The sequence below is a fragment of the Spinacia oleracea genome, chromosome 4 (assembly GCF_020520425.1).
Source record: "Spinacia oleracea cultivar Varoflay chromosome 4, BTI_SOV_V1, whole genome shotgun sequence".
NCBI lineage: Eukaryota > Viridiplantae > Streptophyta > Magnoliopsida > Caryophyllales > Amaranthaceae > Spinacia > Spinacia oleracea.
In genome coordinates this window covers 4,335,947-4,352,933 of record NC_079490.1, presented here as the reverse complement: position 1 = coordinate 4,352,933, position 16,987 = coordinate 4,335,947, and the positions used below count along the sequence as shown (strand labels likewise).

The following is a 16,987-nucleotide window of genomic DNA, read 5'->3' as shown; positions in this document are numbered from 1 at the left end:
GAAGTACTTCCTCTGTCCCTTAATACTCGTACCGTTTTGACTTTTTGCACTATTCATATAATTCATTTTGACTCTATTTTATTTCTAGTATATGAAAACAAATATTAGTATATAATATATTGTTGACTTTATCTTAATATATATTTTCAAAATATTAATATTTCTATAAGTTTTTAAAATTGTAGTTAAAGATATTGGTGGTCAAAGTTGTGCATTGGCAAGCGTGTTTAGTCAAAACGGTGCGAGTATTAAGGGACGGAGGGAGTATAAATCAATATTTAATATGTATTTCAAGATATATATATCACCCCACTACACGAAAAAATAGGCTAGAGACAAATGCTAAAGGACAAAAAAAAAAATTAAATGGCATCGGTTTTTGAAAAATAACACCTGTTCTTTGAAAAATGGCACCTGTTTTAATGTTTGTCTTATCACTATTTTGTCGTTTAGTGGGGTGATATGTATCTTGAAATACATATCAGATATTGGCCTCTCCGCCCTCCTAAATGACTAGATGCATGTCTAGACCAGATTTTGTTTGGTAAGTGCTTAGAATTTTGGATATTGTATGTAATTTCGCTATTGTTATGCAGGTTGTCAACCGTACATTTAGTAGGGGTGAGAAAAAGAAATAGTCGAGTGCTTGGTTGAACTGTTTGAACATCGTTAGTGTCAAATATGGGACCGATTAAAAATGATTGAATACCTAGTTAAGCAAGTTTGGTATTGGATAATTGAAAACGAAATATTGTGTATTTTAAGCGATAATCTCGTTAACTTTTAGATAACCTTTTATTTATTTATGGATTTGTATAAAAAGAAGTACAAAAAAGTTTCACTGCATCAAATCTCAGTAGAGTTAACTGAACCCGACTGAACAGACAAGCATGTAACGAGCAGGCTTTATCGACCTATATGGTGGAAAGTTTTAGATCTCACTAAGTTGCCTTGAAGTTGATTTTAACATCGAATTCTATTAAGCACTTTTAAACGGAAATTACCTTACCTTTCCACTTTTTCCTTACTTACACACATGCCTAAAAACTTATCGCATAAACGTCCCAAATGAGTGGAAAAATAGATAAGGAAAATCTCCATTACTAAAGTGTCATAATAGAGGTCGAGTACAATTTTATGATTGCAAGATACAAATATTTACCATAAGATTGATTAATAGTTGGGAGCGATTTCCTTCAACATTGCATAAAGATCTAATCATTCCCAAAATACGTTACTTTCTAAGTTAATTTCCACCATACCGTCCACGTCAACAAAGGAGAAAGATAAGTAATTTTTTTCCCGGTTCAGCGTTGAACCGCCATCTGAGATAGCGGTTTCGTTTTAAAGCAACCCGCCATCTCAGATGGCGGTTCAATGTTATAAACCGCTATCTGATATAGCGGTTTGCTTTAAAACAAAACCGCTATCTCAGATGGCGGTTTGCTTTAAAACATAACGGGGGTACGGTAAGTTTTTGTTTTGGAAGCTCACTGTAAGTTTTGATATAGGGAATATATAAACCGCTATGTGATGTAAACCGCTATCTGAGATAGCGATTTAGTGCCACTTTGTTAAAAAAATAGACCGATTTTAATGCTGACGTGGACAGTATGGTGGAAATTAAGTTAAAAAGTGACGCATTTTGGGAATTTGAATCTTTAAACAATATTGAAGAAATCGATCCAATAGTTGTTGGTTAAAATTAAGAAAATACTTTTAAACAAATCAATGTCAATTTAAGAGTTTTTAAGCAAAGGTAGGTAAAAGTAGGTAAGTTAGTTTACTAATTTTTGTGGGTCAACAAAGACATACCTCTGACTTCTGGCAATTGGAATAAAGTCACCCGCATGACAACTTAAACCAATCTTTTTAAAAAGGAAAAAGAAAAAGATTTTTTGAGGGAAGAAAAAGAGGAGTTATTAAGATGACGAAGAAACGTGACTTTATACTCCATTGTCACGTGATGAAGCATCATCATGCAATGCATTCATGCTTAGCTTGTTGAATTGGATTTGTACACAAATCTTGACTTCATATGGTGGTTCAACTAACATTCTGTTTTGGAAAAGACATACGTGAAAATCGATTTTAATTAATACATCGATTTTATTGGTTTTGGCTCAATTCTACGTGAGTATAGTATAAGAAATTGTGTTCTTATAAAGTCACATTGGATGTGCCAAAATCACTTTTTTGTTGTGTTAAAATTACGTCATGTCAGACATGTGTTTTGAAATCCATCACATGTGCCACGTTAGGCTGAGCCCTATCAGTTGCTCCAGCATGGCTTTATACCCTGCTGGTTTGGCCCGGCTCGAAAAAGTACGAATTTGGGAGGATTTTGGGCAATTTAGGGTCTAAGACAGATTTTGGTCAAAAAGCCCGAATCAGCCTTACCCAATTTTAACGGGAAATGGATGAAATAGTTTGGCCCCAAAGTCCGACCCAACTTAATTTTTGTTAACCTTTTGAAAAACGTCTACTCATGTAATATGTTCATACATCGAACACGGCTAACGGAGTGACCATTTAAATAGTGAATTAGTTGTTGACAAAACTTTGGACTTGGTGATTGTCAAATAAAATCTTAGAGTCCACAAAAACAAAAGGTCTTGCGTGCACAAGTTGTACAATAAATTTATTGTGCACCCATATAACTTTAATCCAGTTTTCTCTAACTTTTACTCAGTTTTCTCTAACTTTTATATTATTAAAAAAAAAGTCATTAGACAAACATTTTAAAGTGTTAAATGATTAATTTTATATATTATTAGTGATTTTGAATAAATATTTTTTATTAAAATGAAATTTTTTATTACTAAAATGTAGATAACTTTTACATATACAAGGGTGACTTTTAAGCATTTTACGTCAACTTTAACTTCGGTGTATAATATTTATCGTACACCACATGTAAATAAGAATTTGTGCCACCAAAATGGCCTAACTTGGAAAAACTTGTGAACCGGGGTAATTAAATTTAAAAATAGGGTTATGGACTCGGTTAATTAAATTTAAAGATAACTTGTACGGAATATTATTACTTCAAACTGTAATAATATTTTGTTATCATATCATAAAAAAATAAAAAAAATCAATCATCATACCAACAAGAAAAGAATTTTGGTAACTTTTTTTCCAATTCAGAATATACTTTGCACAATAGTTTTGCATATAAAGACACAACAATCGATCACTAGACCATGAAACATACAGGACACCACGTTCGAAGATGTCATAGCCTAGTTATTCAATCCACAAGACATAATTAAATAACACACTTACATTTTGGGAAAAAAATAAACCAAGTAATTAACAATCCATAACAACACAACTGCGGTAATTGATTCTGACATTCCTTTTTATAAGTAAAGTAAGAAAACTGTGTTCTCACAATTGGAGTGCCAAAATCAACTACAACTTCATGTTTTCATAATTAATCACAAGTGCATGGGTCACAACTGCAGTCATCTCCACATCCACACTCGGTCCTCGAAGTCATCCTGATACATAAAAAAATAATTTAATGTAATGATTTGCATTAATTCATGCAATTTTGAAGACAACATCAACAAATTAAAAACAATATTTCCCCCTCATTAACGTAGGATAGTCCAGTGAGTTCCAAATGTACACAATCTTATCCTTACTAATCGAAAACTATAAAGTCATAAAAACAAGAAGGTTATAATGTTTTTTTGGTGTTAGCACCCGGTTCACTCTTAGGGCTAATTCGGATTCGGGGCGAGTTCTGGGTGGATAGGTTTCAGTCCCCTCCCAATCGTTGTTGCGGGGGGATCGAACACGAGTTATCCCTACCAAGTTCAGCCTCAATCACCACTGAACCAACAGGCATAAGGTTATAATGTTATACTTCCTTTGTTCGTTTTTTAGTTGCAATATTTACTGTTCAGCCCAAGTTTGCAATACAAGTGAATACATAGTAAATTACATTCATGCCCCCATTTCCAGGTATAACTAAGGGGAAATATGGATGATGGTAGTTTAGTAAAGTCAAGTGAGTAAATATGCAAAAAATAAATAACAGAAACATTCCAAAATATAAACGTTGCAATTAAAAGAGAACGGAGGAAGTATATACCTGTTGCAGTTGCAGTCATCGCCACAGCTACAGTTGTCACCACATCCACAGGTTTTTGAGGCCATTTTTCGTTCTTGAAGAAGGCTGATTACGCTTAATTAGGAAGAAAGATTGCAAGATAATATGATTGAAGAGAAATGTTTTTGTTAATGGATGAACTAGAATGATGAACAATGACATCTATTTATAGTGTTTTATAAGCATTATAGAAAATACAAAAAATCTCAATCAATGTCTAATGATTAATTATGGCCTTAATTAAACCACGTCAACTGTGTAACAGATCAACATCAGCACACACTAAGCAATACATCAAAAATTCAAAAGTATTTTGTTAATATGAAATCAAAACTATGAGGATATTTTGTTACGTGAGGACGCCACACAAAACATGGAAAAACCAAGTCAGTGCACGGAATCTGATTAAATTTAACAAATAAAATGTGATTTAAGGTCTATATTTGCCTAAAGAATGCACTTGGACAGGGCCGATGCACGACACGACCCAACACGACAAGATACGGCCCAACACGAAATCGTGGGCCATGGGATGATCGAGTTCGGTGCCGTATTTTTTGAGAAAAAATACGATAAGGCACGACATGACTTAACCGGTTATATCACGATAAAGCCATTTAATTGAGTAAAATTGGGTATCACTACAAAAAAAAGCTCATAAAGAGACGGACCAAATCCGTCTCTAAATTGGTCAAATCAGTCGCTACATGTGCTTAGGGACGGATTTAAGGACGGATTACATCCGTTATTAAAAACCTTAATTGCTACCTATTGTTAGATGTTCGGTACAACTCGATCGGTCCCATTTCCGGTTCGAAATCTCGTTTAGGTTAACCCGGTCCAGCTTTGCAAGGGGAAGGGATAAGGGGAATCGAACTTGTGACCTCAAAGTCACAAGGAGAAACTCCAACCAACTACACCAAGTACAACTTGTGTACTTCTATGTGTGAAATTGATAATAATTAAAAGAAGTATTGGAAACGGATTTAACATTCCGTCTCTAAATTAGGTATGGATTTAAAATTCCGTCTCTAAATTAGGGATGGATTTAAAATTCCGTCTCTAAATATAGGGACGGATTTAAAATTCCGTCTTTAAATTAGGGATGGATTTAAAATTCCGTCTCTAATTTAGAGAAATTGCTAAAACACATTAGGTGCGGATTTTAAAATTCTGTCTCTATTTAGATCTAACTTTCAACTTTCTACGAAGAGTCTAGGAGAAATTTCTCGTGGACTTTACGTTTCGAAATTGCTAAAACACATTAGAGACGGATTTTAAAATTCGTCCCTAACTTAGAGACGGATTTATGAATCCCTCGATAAAAGTAGCGACGGATTTACAATATCCGTCTCTAAATAAAATTAGAGACGGATGATGAGTATTCCGTCTCTAAATTAGAAACGGTTACAAATCCGTTGCTATAAATTCGTCGCTATACGAGGTTTTTTTGTAGTGTATGAAGGTATGATCCGACCCGACCCGATACGAGGGCACGTGGGCTTGGGTTGTGCATGTGCCATCTTTTTGAAATTTGTGGCATGACCCGACCAACATGAATAAGTGGGCTTGACGTGGGTCGGACTATTCAGACCATCCATATTTAAATTTGCCACCGGTCTTTTCTTTTCTCAAAACTGACCACGTAAAAGGTCATTTCTAACATAAAGTCCTATAATAAACTATGGCGTCCTATATAATGTTAAGTTATGGAGAAATATCCTTGTAGTTTCATAGTTTTCCATTATACATCTACGATTGCAATAGTTTTATCACATAAAATATGATAGCAACAGTGAACGGATAGAATACGGCTCATGCATGATACAACCGATTTTATATAAGTCTGTGTTAAATTAATCTTTTCGAAATCTAACGAAAGTCAACATTGACTAAATCTAGCACGATCTTCTAGGGGGGCAGATTTAATGTCATAAAACAGCATGAAGCAGGGCACTTTTGCAAGTTGACATTGAAAAAAAATTGTGGATATTAAGGTATTAACCACAGATGGATAAGAAGAAAGACCTCTTCGTATCTGCCCCTTACTAGTGGAATAACATTATTTCAATTGGTTTGATTTGGCAATAAATAAAAACATTTGTATTTTTTGGGAATTGATCGATCAATTCAAAATCATAATATAATATAGTATTCTCAAATTAATCGCATGAGCTAACGTTTACAAGAATAAAATTGCTCAAAATAAATAAGTTACAACTAAAAACAAACTGTTTAAGGTCGAAAGTTCGAAACGTACAACTCAACAAGAATGGAGGAAGTATGCATTTTAAACAACCAATCATTATTTATTACTATGTCTAGATTTGGGCACATGCCGAGACATATAGCGGTATAGGTCCACATGCCTTGTGACCACATGAACCAAGAGAAGTTGTCTTGTGTCGTTCAATAAATGAGGCTTGTGCATGGCTTGTACTTCGTGGCAGCGGACGGTCAGGCGGTTTCGTTATTAATTACAAAATAAACGGGTTGATGGTGGACGAACCCGTGTTTGTGCCAAATTTTCTAAAATGACGGCCATACACAATCCATGACCTATCTACGTGTCTCTTATGTTGCACCGGGCATACAACAAGCTCGTGAAGTGTTGGGCTCGGACGACCCATATGCCGGCCCGGTCCAGCCCGACTCTAATTTTATCCACCTCCTTAAAAAGTACTTATAAAGTATTAATCACTTACATGCAATTATGCAAAGGGATAGTTACAAACTTAAAGGCTACTGGGCCATTTGCAATCCAGGCCCAATTCCATAAGGCCCACTTTAAAAATGAGCTGTTTACGGACAATTTGGCCCAGATTTCTTCTCCTGAAAATGACAACAGAAATTCATGGTTGCAAATAACTTGGCATCACTAACTAGAGCAAAATAAAGAGATTGGAATCAAAATTCTGTCTATATTTTGTGGATGAAAACAAAAACTCCATATCCAAATTATGAGGAAATCTAGTTTGAAGGTGATTATTTTGTTCCCTTTATAGAGGACGATGAGAAGTTTGACAAAGGAAAAAAAAATGTTGATAATACAACGAGTCATATTTTGGCGAAGTGTCACGTATTATATTTTCACTTGTAATTAGTAATTACATTTGGTATCAAAATATGCCATATTCTTAGGAGTTAGGATCGTACATTCGTGATATATGACACTTCGCCATACATGAGGTTATTGCTAAGCAGCTTTGTGTTAGCTGGTTTGACTACCTTGTTGTATTAGCGAGTTGTATAAAAGTGTTTGGTAAATAGCTTATATGTATTAGGCCGATACAATGATGGTATGAGATATATAATTATAGGTCATGTTTGACAATCAACGGTTAGCAATTAGTTGTAGCGGATTGTTTAGCCGTTTTGGCTAGCTGTTTTGTATTAGCTGGTTTGAATAGCTTGTTGTATTAGTTGGTAAAGTGTGTGATAAATAACTGACTATTAGGCCGGTACTAAAATTACACTATGAAATTTTCACCAGGGGGTAGCCAGGCCCACCCAAGATCCGCCACTGCTCATAAAGTACTCCTACAATATGTAGACGAGATTCGATCTCATGTCGTGTGATCAGTGTACCACCCTCAAAAGACTTTAACTAATCAAAATTGACACTTGACACTGACAATGACAATTTCTAAGATTTAAGTTGTGGTAACGTAGATGCCTAGGTATATAGAGCCCAAGTCTCTTGCCAAATTTAGTTGAATAAATGAATTTCCACTTGAAAGGCAACCTAGCTAGTTATAATTTGGCAAGGTGAAATGAAGCCTATTGAGAAATTCATGATTTTTCAAGCATTTCTATTTTGTTGACTATGGGTGTGTTCGGCAGTAGCGTTTGAGGTAGCGGGTAGCGTTTTGACCTAGTCAAGACGCTACTTGTAAAATTTGTGAGTGTTGGCAAGGTAGTGGTTTAGGTAGCGGTTAGCGATAGGGGTAGCGTTTGAGTAGCTTTTGTCAAACGTTAAAATTAGTAGCTTTTAAGGTAGCGGGTAGCTTTTGACAAATTTATAATAAAGTTTTAAACAATAGTCTACCTTTTATTTTATTTTAGAATATCAACCGCTATTTTTACCGAACACACATATCAGTTAGCCGCTACTTTGACAGCTAACCGTTACCCGCTACTAAAACCACTACCCGCTACTCAACCGCTAACCGCTACCCGCTACCGCTTATTTTGCCGAACAAGGCCATAATATCTAAAATCATTAAAATGAGCAGCTATGGGTGGATTTACTCGGGTTTTCCATTCGGGTCAGCCCGATAACTTGACGGAGGAGATCCCTTCTTTTGTGGTGGATCCTTTACTCGGGTTTTGCATTCGGGTCAGCCCGATAAGGTGTAGGAATAACAACACAGCGACACAACTCCTCTCTCGTTTCTTCGGTGGTGTTCTTCTTCGTCTTTCTCAGGTAATTATCGCAACCTTCGTCTCTATCTATCCTCTCTTTCCCAGATGATGTTGTATTGATTCTTCCATCTGTTTCAAGTTGAAATAAATTTATTGATTTTCGACTTTTTCTGTACTATTTTGGCTTTATTTTGTCGAATTTGAGCCTATAATTAGGGTTTCATTGATTTTCGATTTTTTTCTGTACTATTTTGATTTGTAACTTACGGTTCATGATTCTTCTTTGTTAGTGTTTGTTGAATTTTCTCCTTAATCTTGCCAATTTGTGAGGATTTTAGTACGGACATTGAATTAAATTAAGCAGATTTCATAATTGGCTGACTGATAGAGAGATTGACATAATTGGATCATATAATTGTTGCTGTTGGTGTTCTTTGTTTGGCAATTTGGGTACTGTTTTTATACATTTCAGCTGTTGCAATGCCAATTTTACTAGGAGTTAGCTACCTTGGATGCTTTGGAGTTTGCAATTTGTAGTTGGGTTGAAATGTGCATTTGTGTAGTTTATGTACAGCGCCATACAAGCTATTCCTATCAATTTTCCGTGCTTCTCTATTTGTTGTTCGTTGTTCGGAAGTTGCTACTTTGATCTGGGTTGAACTATGGTACTTTGGGAAATGAGCATTTGGGTTTTCAGTGAAAATAAGCAAAAGACCAATCCAAATTGGCAAGTTCAGTCATTCAGGATTGTGTACCAAGTACAGTATCAGATTCATCTTTCTGAGTTCTGACATGTTTAAGCATACTATCATTAATGCATAATGCTTAGTGGGCTATTCTCAAATGGGAAGAAAATTGTAGAGATGTTATTTATGGATTCCTAATCATTTGAATTGAAGTATGTGTATATTTTCTATCTTAGTATTGCAAGAAGGATAGTGTAGGATAGGGAATGTTCAGAAAATTTGCTTGGTTAGGTTTATATTGTAAGCGTGACAAATATTCTTCCTCTAGTAATTGCTTCATACAATATACTCCGTTCTACTGTTTTTTCAGGAACACCAATGGAGAATCTATATCTTTGATATTTTATTTCATGAATATATGCATGTGTTTTGGAAAGCTCTTTGCTTCAACTTTGTATTTAGAGATGTATGTAGATATTTCTCTCAAGTCTAAACCAGTTTGGCAGCTTTAATTTGTGACAATTTCAGATGAATATTTTTTTGTTCTTTTTGCTGCTTATTCTTCAGTGTGATGCCAGCTTGAAAGCCAGTACAAGAGCAAAGAATCACGCACATAAAGATAAAGCTTGACTACTGCAATACCTATGGTGGAAGTATGGTGGTCCCTTTTGGGGGCGGCTATTCCAGCTGTTTTTGCAGGGCAAGCGTGGAGGATTAAGAGAAGGCGGGATGAGGAGCAGAGAATTAAGAGTGCAAGAGGCCGAGAAAAGAGTTCAGACGACATTTTCGTTTGTGAAAGGATTTGCACCTCAAAGCGCATGTTAAAAAAGGTTGGTGCTTTCTCTAAGGATCCAATCCCAGATACTTGTGTCACTGTCTGCGGAGTCTCAGAGCTTGATGCATGCACTGATGCCTGTGCGCGGACTGTTTGTGTCAACCAGCATCATGTTCCGAACTGGAATGATGTTTGTCTTCGAAGATGTCAAAGTGAATGTCTTAAGCTCTCTGCATCTCGTGCTTCGTAGGACATAGGAACCATTGGGTTTTGTTTCTGAAAAATTAAGGTGGGTGGTAGAAGCAAGAATTGCTGTAAATGTTTGAAAATTCCCATTCAGCAGATTGGTGGCTTGAAACATTGAAGCTTTTTTGTTCTCTATTATTCTTTTCTTTAAAATTTTGAATAATGTAGTGCACCAAATAGATGCTTCATTCTATTTAAAATTGCTTATGTGCAGAAGTAATTAACTGTGATTATGTCCTCCACTGGTAGATAACAGGGATGTCAATTGGGCGGATGCGGATGTAGGTCCCTCCATTCCCATTCCCATCCCCACCAAAATTTTCATCCCCTTCCCCGCCCCATCACCCATGGCGGGTACAAAATTCATCCCCATTTTCGCCCCAACGGGTGTAAGCTAAAATTCATCCCTGCCCCACCACCCAACTGGGTATCCATCCCCGCCTTATCCCCGCTACATACCCGTGCTAATACCCGCCTAATTTTTCTTATTTAGCAAACATTTTCCATATATACGGAGTAATCAAAGTTAACTATAGAAAACAATACCTTATGACTAAAGTAACCTATATAATAGAAAAAAATACTCGTCATAACAAAAAATCCAAACAAAAAACATAAAAATCTCACCTAAAGATGCAAATAAATCCAAACTCACCCAATCACCCATGGAGGGTATGAAGCGGGGCGAATGGGGATGGGGCGGGGCGAGTGGGGATGAGGCGGGGCGGGCGGGGATGGGGCGAGTTCAACACAAAATCCACGCCCGCCCCATCACCCATGGCGGGTACGATTTTTTTACCCATCACCCGCCAAACCTACCTCCATCCCCGCCTACTTGGGGCGGATGCGGGGCGGGTCTCCCACGAAACCCGCCCCACTGACATCCCTAGGTAGATTCCTGTAACGCCAATGATAAAGAGGTGTTGCTTCATTTGAAGCGCGGAATTATGTATCCTTCTAATTTACATGCAATTATGAAAAGGGATAGTTAAAAACTTAAAGCCCACTGGGCCATTTGCAATCTAGGCCCAATTCCACAAAGGCCCACTTTAAAAATGAGATGTTTACGGACAATTTGGATCAGATTTCTTTCCCTGAAAATGACAACAGAAATTAATGGTTGCAAATAATTTGGCATCATCAATTAGAGAGAAATAAAGAGATTGGAACGAAAATTATGTCAATATTTTGTGGATGAAAACAAAAACTCAATATCCAAATTATGAGGAAATCTAGTTTGAAGGTGATTATTTTGTTCCCTTTATAGGGGAAGATGAGAAGTTTGATAAAGGAACAAAAATGTTGATAATCCATAATACAAAGAGTCATATTTTAGCGAAGTGCCATGTATTATATTTTCGCTTGTAATTGCATTTGGTATCAAAATATGCCATATTCTAATTTCTTAGGAGTTAGGACCGTCTGGCCGTGGAACATATAATATGTGACACTTCACTATACATGAGGCTAAACAACCCAATAAGGAGAAAAAGAGTTTAATATATTTGCGAGTCGCAACTCATTGAGTTTATAGTAGTAATTAAACTGATATTCTTCTCTTCTCTTCACATTTGAGTAACAATTAGGACATTTAGTAGAGCCATCATCTCCAAATTGGGAGTGCAAAAAAGTTTTAGTTTTATAAAATCGATTGAGAAACTACATATGTCAAAGAGGAGGCTTAAACTCGTGACCTCTTAAACGAAGCTTCATTCTAGTTAAACACAACCATTCTAGTTGTCGTTAGTTTATCTTTTACAATTTAGCCTGTAATTGAGAGATTGAAATACATGAGAAAAATATCATACTAAACCAACAACTATCACAAATTAACCAGCACACCTACACATGTTAACGCTTGAGCCACTCCCAAAACAAAATGCATCAGTTATATGCATTTTCAATTATTATTTTTCCCCTTACAATGGACACCTTATGTTATGTCACTTAATTGCCTACCTTAGAGATACACCTTCAATCTATGCTGAGGGCTTTTCTAAAGGTCTAATAACAAAGGACTGAAGCCCAATTACAGGTATAAGGTCCAATTGACAAAGGCTGAAAGGTGGAAGGTTAAAATGAGTCAATAAGGATATATCAACGACAATTAATGAAGCTCGACCTTTGTAACCTCCACTAACTCCATCAACATGCGTTGGTTAATCTAACGATTCTATCTTATTGCCCAATGGCCCTACAAACCAATGCCCAAGTAGAAATTAAGAGACTTAAAGATTACCAGAATACCAATTGACTGTTGGTTCAGTGGTGATTGAGGCTGAACTTGGTAGGGAGGACCCGTGTTTAATCCCCCACAACAACAATTGGGAGGGGACTGAAACCTACCCACTCAGAACTCGCCTATAATCCGAATTAGCCCTAAGGGTGAACCGGGTGGTACAACAAAAAAAAAGAAAAAGATTACAAGAATAACAAGATATTCTAACAGCACATTGCCTAACTACCACAAACTACAAAGAGAAAACAGAACACTCTCTCCCACACACCACATAACACTAACACCAAACCAATTTCACTCTTGTTCAAAATCTTCCAAAAACAGCAAAAAAAAAAAAAAAAAAAACTCCAATTCAATCAAATTCAATGTCTCTCCACCTCTCACTCTCTCATCAATCATGGACATCCCCGGCTCACCCGATCACCTCATCGGATCCAACCCGGAGCTCCGTCCCCGGAACTGGGTTATCGAGGCGGGTCGATTTTCTTGGGAGTTGTAAGAGTAATGGAGTTTCTGTTATTAAGAGAAAAGATAGAAGAATAATGAGAGGTGGTGAAGTTAGAGCAAGTATGGAACAAGCTTTGGGTACCCAAGAAATGGAAGCCATTGTAGGGAAAGTGACTGAAGTTAATAAGGACACTTTTTGGCCTATTGTTAAGGCTGCTGGTGATAAACCTGTTGTTCTTGATATGTTTACTCAATGGTAATATAATTACTCTTAACCCCACAACTTTGTTTATTTTTCAATTGTTATTGGTGATTAGTTTAGTTGGTAGTTTCATCATTTGATTGAATTTGTTAGCTAACTAGATTATTTCCAAGGCTATCAAGTTTAAATTGGATTAGTGGCGGATTTTGAACAGTTTAAGTAACGGGGACTAGTAGAAAAATTAAGCAATGATGGCATGGGGATATACAATTATATTTGGCAATCAACGGTTAGAAGTTAGCTGTAGCGGATTGTATTAGCAGTTTTGAGTAGATGTGTTGTATTAGCTGGTTTGACTAGCTTGTTGTATTAGTTGTGTTAGAAAGTAAGTGTGAGTATTGTGTCCCATATCGGAAGATTAAGCAAAGAGCTTCTAGTTTATAAGCTAAATGTGTTATGTTCATGGGCTTCTGTTTCCTCCTTGTCTCTTGCCAAATTTAGTTGAATATGAATTTCCAATTGAATGGCAACTTAATTGTTATAATTTGGCAAGGTGAAATAAAGACTATTGAGGAATTTATGATTTTTCAAGCATTCCTATTTTGTTAATTATAGCTAAAATCAACAGAATGAGCAGCTAAAAAGTTGGTGATCCTCTGTATACAACTACTGCACTAAAATGTGGTGGATCGAGCTCCAAAATTTTCATAATTGAAGGGTTTTGGGAATTTATTCAAACTTTGGCGGAGCTTGATTTTTGCTCAATAATATGTGATCTTGTTTTGCGTTTATCTTGAATTTGACATACTGTTGTAGTAATGAGGTACTCCTATGTGACTTCAGAAAGAGAGCAGAGTTTATGGCTAAATTTGATTGATGACAATAAGCCAATCATACAGCTAGTTTATTGGCTTAGTATATCCCAAACAGAACGGTTCTCGTTATGTTTTCTTTTCTTTGTAATTTGTGAGATATCTTGATTGCAATCTGCCATTATTAGTAGTTTAGTACTGTACTTTGAATACCTTGTTTAATTTCTGAGATGTTTGGCCTAGGCAGGCTGCCTGGTGATGTCATAAACTCGTACTCCGAATTTCTCTGGATTATCGAATCCATACCAACTTCTGTATCACACAGACATGAGAATTGTATGATTATGTGATAGAAATACTCCTCAATTCACATTCTAAGTTGCCAGCATTTCGATTTGAAAACATTCCCTAATCGTAGTCTATGAGGTCAATACAATCACTTCCGCAGACAAATTTTCTGCTGATGTATTGTATTCAGTAAGAATGTTTGCATGCAAATGCATTCCTCTTCCACTTTCAATCTGCTGTGAATTTTCTGAGCTAGCTTGTTGTGCTCTAATCTTCAGATCTTGTCCTAGTTGTTATTTTTTATACTACTTAATTCACATTCCAAGATGCGGGATTTTCAATTTGAAAACGTTACCTAAACATAGTGTACAATCAGTTATGTGGAGATTTTTTTTATTTTTTTTGCTGATGTACTGTATTCAGTAAGAATGTTTTCGCATTATCTGTTGTGAATTTTCTGAACAAGTTGTGCAGGGTAAACCTGTTGGCTACTTCCACTTCCTGCAATTGTCATGATTCATGAAATTGTTGTGCTCTAATCTTCAGATTGTCCTAGTTGTTGTTTTTTATAATTGTTGTGCTATGTTCTGTTCGACTATTTGGTTTGAACTTATATTATATGAACTTATCTGAACTTATTTTATCTGAAAAAAACTTATTTTGTCTGAAATAAACTTATTTGTGCGTGAAAATGTCCGAATTTTTTTTATTTTTTCTGAACTTAATTGGACTTATGTGAACTTAATTGGACTTATTTGAACTTATTTTTTATGGAAAAAGTCAAAATAAGTCGAACAAAACAAAGCCTAAGCTGTTTCCACCCAACATACTGAAGTCTGAACTCCATCTTGCAAAGTCCACACTGTCATGAAATTGTTGTGATCTTCGAGTTGACATTAATTGTGCTTGAATACAAAGACATCTCTGTGTGCTACATTGCCATATTTTTGCTGTGTTTCATGGAAATGAGTTTTTTTGTTTCCTGCAGTTGTTCATACATTATAATCTGTGATTACTGTAAACAATTTTTCTGTTCAATAAGTTGGCTCTAACTCGTTGTTTTACAAACTGCGAAGGTGTGGACCGTGTAAAGCAATGGCTCCAAAATACGAAAAGCTAGCAGAGGAGTATCTTGATGTCATCTTTCTCAAGCTCGATTGTAACCAGGAAAACAAGGTACTAATTAACCGCGCTATAATCATGTTTTAATCTATAACTTTTTCATCTGCCAAAACAGAATTAGAAACATAATATGGTTTTTGTAAATGTTTACAGACATTAGCAAAGGAATTAGGCATCAGAGTAGTTCCTACTTTCAAGATTCTGAAGGAAAACAGTGTTGTGGGAGAAGTTACAGGGGCAAAATATGATAAATTGCTAGAAGCCATACAAGCTGCTCGAAGTAGTTGATCAAACATTCGATCAAGTGTTTGTGTGTGTATATATGCTGGGTTTGTAAGATCATCCTTGCAACGGGCTCGGGCTCGGGCCAGGGAGTCGGAAAGGAGACACGGTCGAAAATGGCTTGTACTTGGTTGTAACCATTGTGTCTGCTGAGAATCTTGTATGAACAAGGGCTGTAATTGTATATTTCTGTATCAAGTTAAGGAAATCAGAGCACTCTACATGAAGTAGTTCCTATTATTTTCTGTTCCAGTTTTTTTTTTTTTGGTGTGCGCAAATGAGCCACAAGAGCAATATAAACTATAAATGGAAAAGTTGGAATTCGAACCTGTGATCTATCGTACACAGACCCTCAATCTTAACCACTAGGCTAAGACATCATTGGTTCTGTTACGGTTATTGGCAGTTGTAGACTTGCAGTGCAGTTATTAGTTGTGCAGTTGTGCTTGCTTGCCCTGGGCTAGCCACAATCTAAATTATGTTAACATAAACCAACCTAAATTAGTGGTGACACACAATCGATGTACCTATGTTGCACATAAACGACAAAATTCTGCCATGCGCCGTTTCGGAAACGCTCAAAAACAGGGAAACACGTTTCGGAAAGGCAAAAAACGTGTCTTCGATTATAGAAATGTTTCTAAGAACTTAGGTTGCTACTAAAGTTGTGGAATCGAAAAACTAAGACCAATCCACAACTTTGATCACTAATATATTTAAGCTTCAAGCAAAGATTCTAAAAAGTTATATTTTGAAATATACATTGAAACCAATTTAACAAGATTAGTTTTTGTTTTTTTTTGTTTTACTACGAGGAGCTCCCACCGCCTTCGGCGAGTAGACTAATCTCGTGTGATAGTTTGCATGGGTACCTCGATGGGCAACATCCCTCCCAATTTAGGTTTTTTTCATACCCAAGGCCGAAACTGAGACCTTGGTTAAGGAGCAAGAGGACCTTAACGACTCACGCCAACCTCTGCTAGTATAATGTGTCAAACTATAAATGATGTAAAAAGTTAAATACAGTGATTATTAAGAAAACGGAGGAAGTATATAAATGCATGTTACACCTAAAAATTATGCCCACTGGGTCGGGTCGGGCCACACTCTGGGCCAAAATTTATGCCCAAAGCCCGCTATTTCGGACCAAATATAGTGGACTTTTTGGGTCATTTCAGTCCGGGGTAAATTTATAACTAAAATTGTAATTTTGTGTTGCCCAAAATCTGCCCAAAAAATTAAAAATTCGGGTCGGGCCTAAAAAAGGCCTAAAAATCTGATCAATCCCGCTATTTTTCGGGTTGGCCTAGGGCCCATGATAATCAGGTCTACTGCATGTTATACTTAAATACAAAGTATCGAGTAGTTAAAGTTATTTTCATTTTACCACATGTATTTGA

The 16,987-nt window shown here is 36.3% G+C and overlaps 2 protein-coding genes and 1 long non-coding RNA gene across 4 annotated transcripts; 2 read left to right on the top strand and 1 right to left on the bottom strand.

Annotated features, from left to right (window-relative positions):
- Window positions 1–3,124: 3,124 nt before the first annotated feature.
- Window positions 3,125–4,508, bottom strand: LOC110796652 (uncharacterized). The gene is made up of 2 exons (XR_002535645.2): window positions 4,106–4,508; window positions 3,125–3,506 (listed from the first exon to the last, which is right to left on the bottom strand). It is a non-coding gene; the product is annotated as an uncharacterized lncRNA (long non-coding RNA).
- Window positions 4,509–8,393: 3,885 nt separating this feature from the next.
- On the top strand, window positions 8,394–10,415 carry LOC110796634 (uncharacterized protein At5g64816). Of its 2 annotated transcripts, none has more exons than XM_022001705.2 (2): window positions 8,394–8,549; window positions 9,742–10,415. In XM_022001705.2, exon 2 carries the CDS (start codon window positions 9,819–9,821, stop codon window positions 10,197–10,199), a length of 381 nt encoding a protein of 126 aa, XP_021857397.1. In that variant the 5' UTR covers window positions 8,394–8,549; window positions 9,742–9,818; the 3' UTR covers window positions 10,200–10,415. The 2 variants fall into 2 exon arrangements, with proteins under 2 accessions (XP_021857397.1, XP_021857398.1); XM_022001706.2 differs by having other exon boundaries at window positions 8,404–8,549; window positions 9,753–10,415.
- A 2,276-nt stretch (window positions 10,416–12,691) lies between these two features.
- On the top strand, window positions 12,692–15,827 carry LOC110796635 (thioredoxin F-type, chloroplastic-like). The gene is made up of 3 exons (XM_022001707.2): window positions 12,692–13,137; window positions 15,260–15,359; window positions 15,459–15,827. Exons 1-3 carry the CDS (start codon window positions 12,800–12,802, stop codon window positions 15,591–15,593), a joined length of 573 nt encoding a protein of 190 aa, XP_021857399.1. The 5' UTR covers window positions 12,692–12,799; the 3' UTR covers window positions 15,594–15,827.
- Window positions 15,828–16,987: the final 1,160 nt, after the last annotated feature.

Coding starts and splice junctions, on each gene's coding strand:
- LOC110796634 (XM_022001705.2), top strand. CDS start 9,819: ATGGTGGAAGTATGGTGGTCCCTTTTGGGGGCGGCTATTCCAGCTGTT.
- LOC110796635 (XM_022001707.2), top strand. CDS start 12,800: ATGTCTCTCCACCTCTCACTCTCTCATCAATCATGGACATCCCCGGCT. Junction 13,138..15,259: donor CTTGATATGTTTACTCAATG/GTAATATAATTA, acceptor CAAACTGCGAAG/GTGTGGACCGTGTAAAGCAA. Junction 15,360..15,458: donor ATTGTAACCAGGAAAACAAG/GTACTAATTAAC, acceptor AAATGTTTACAG/ACATTAGCAAAGGAATTAGG.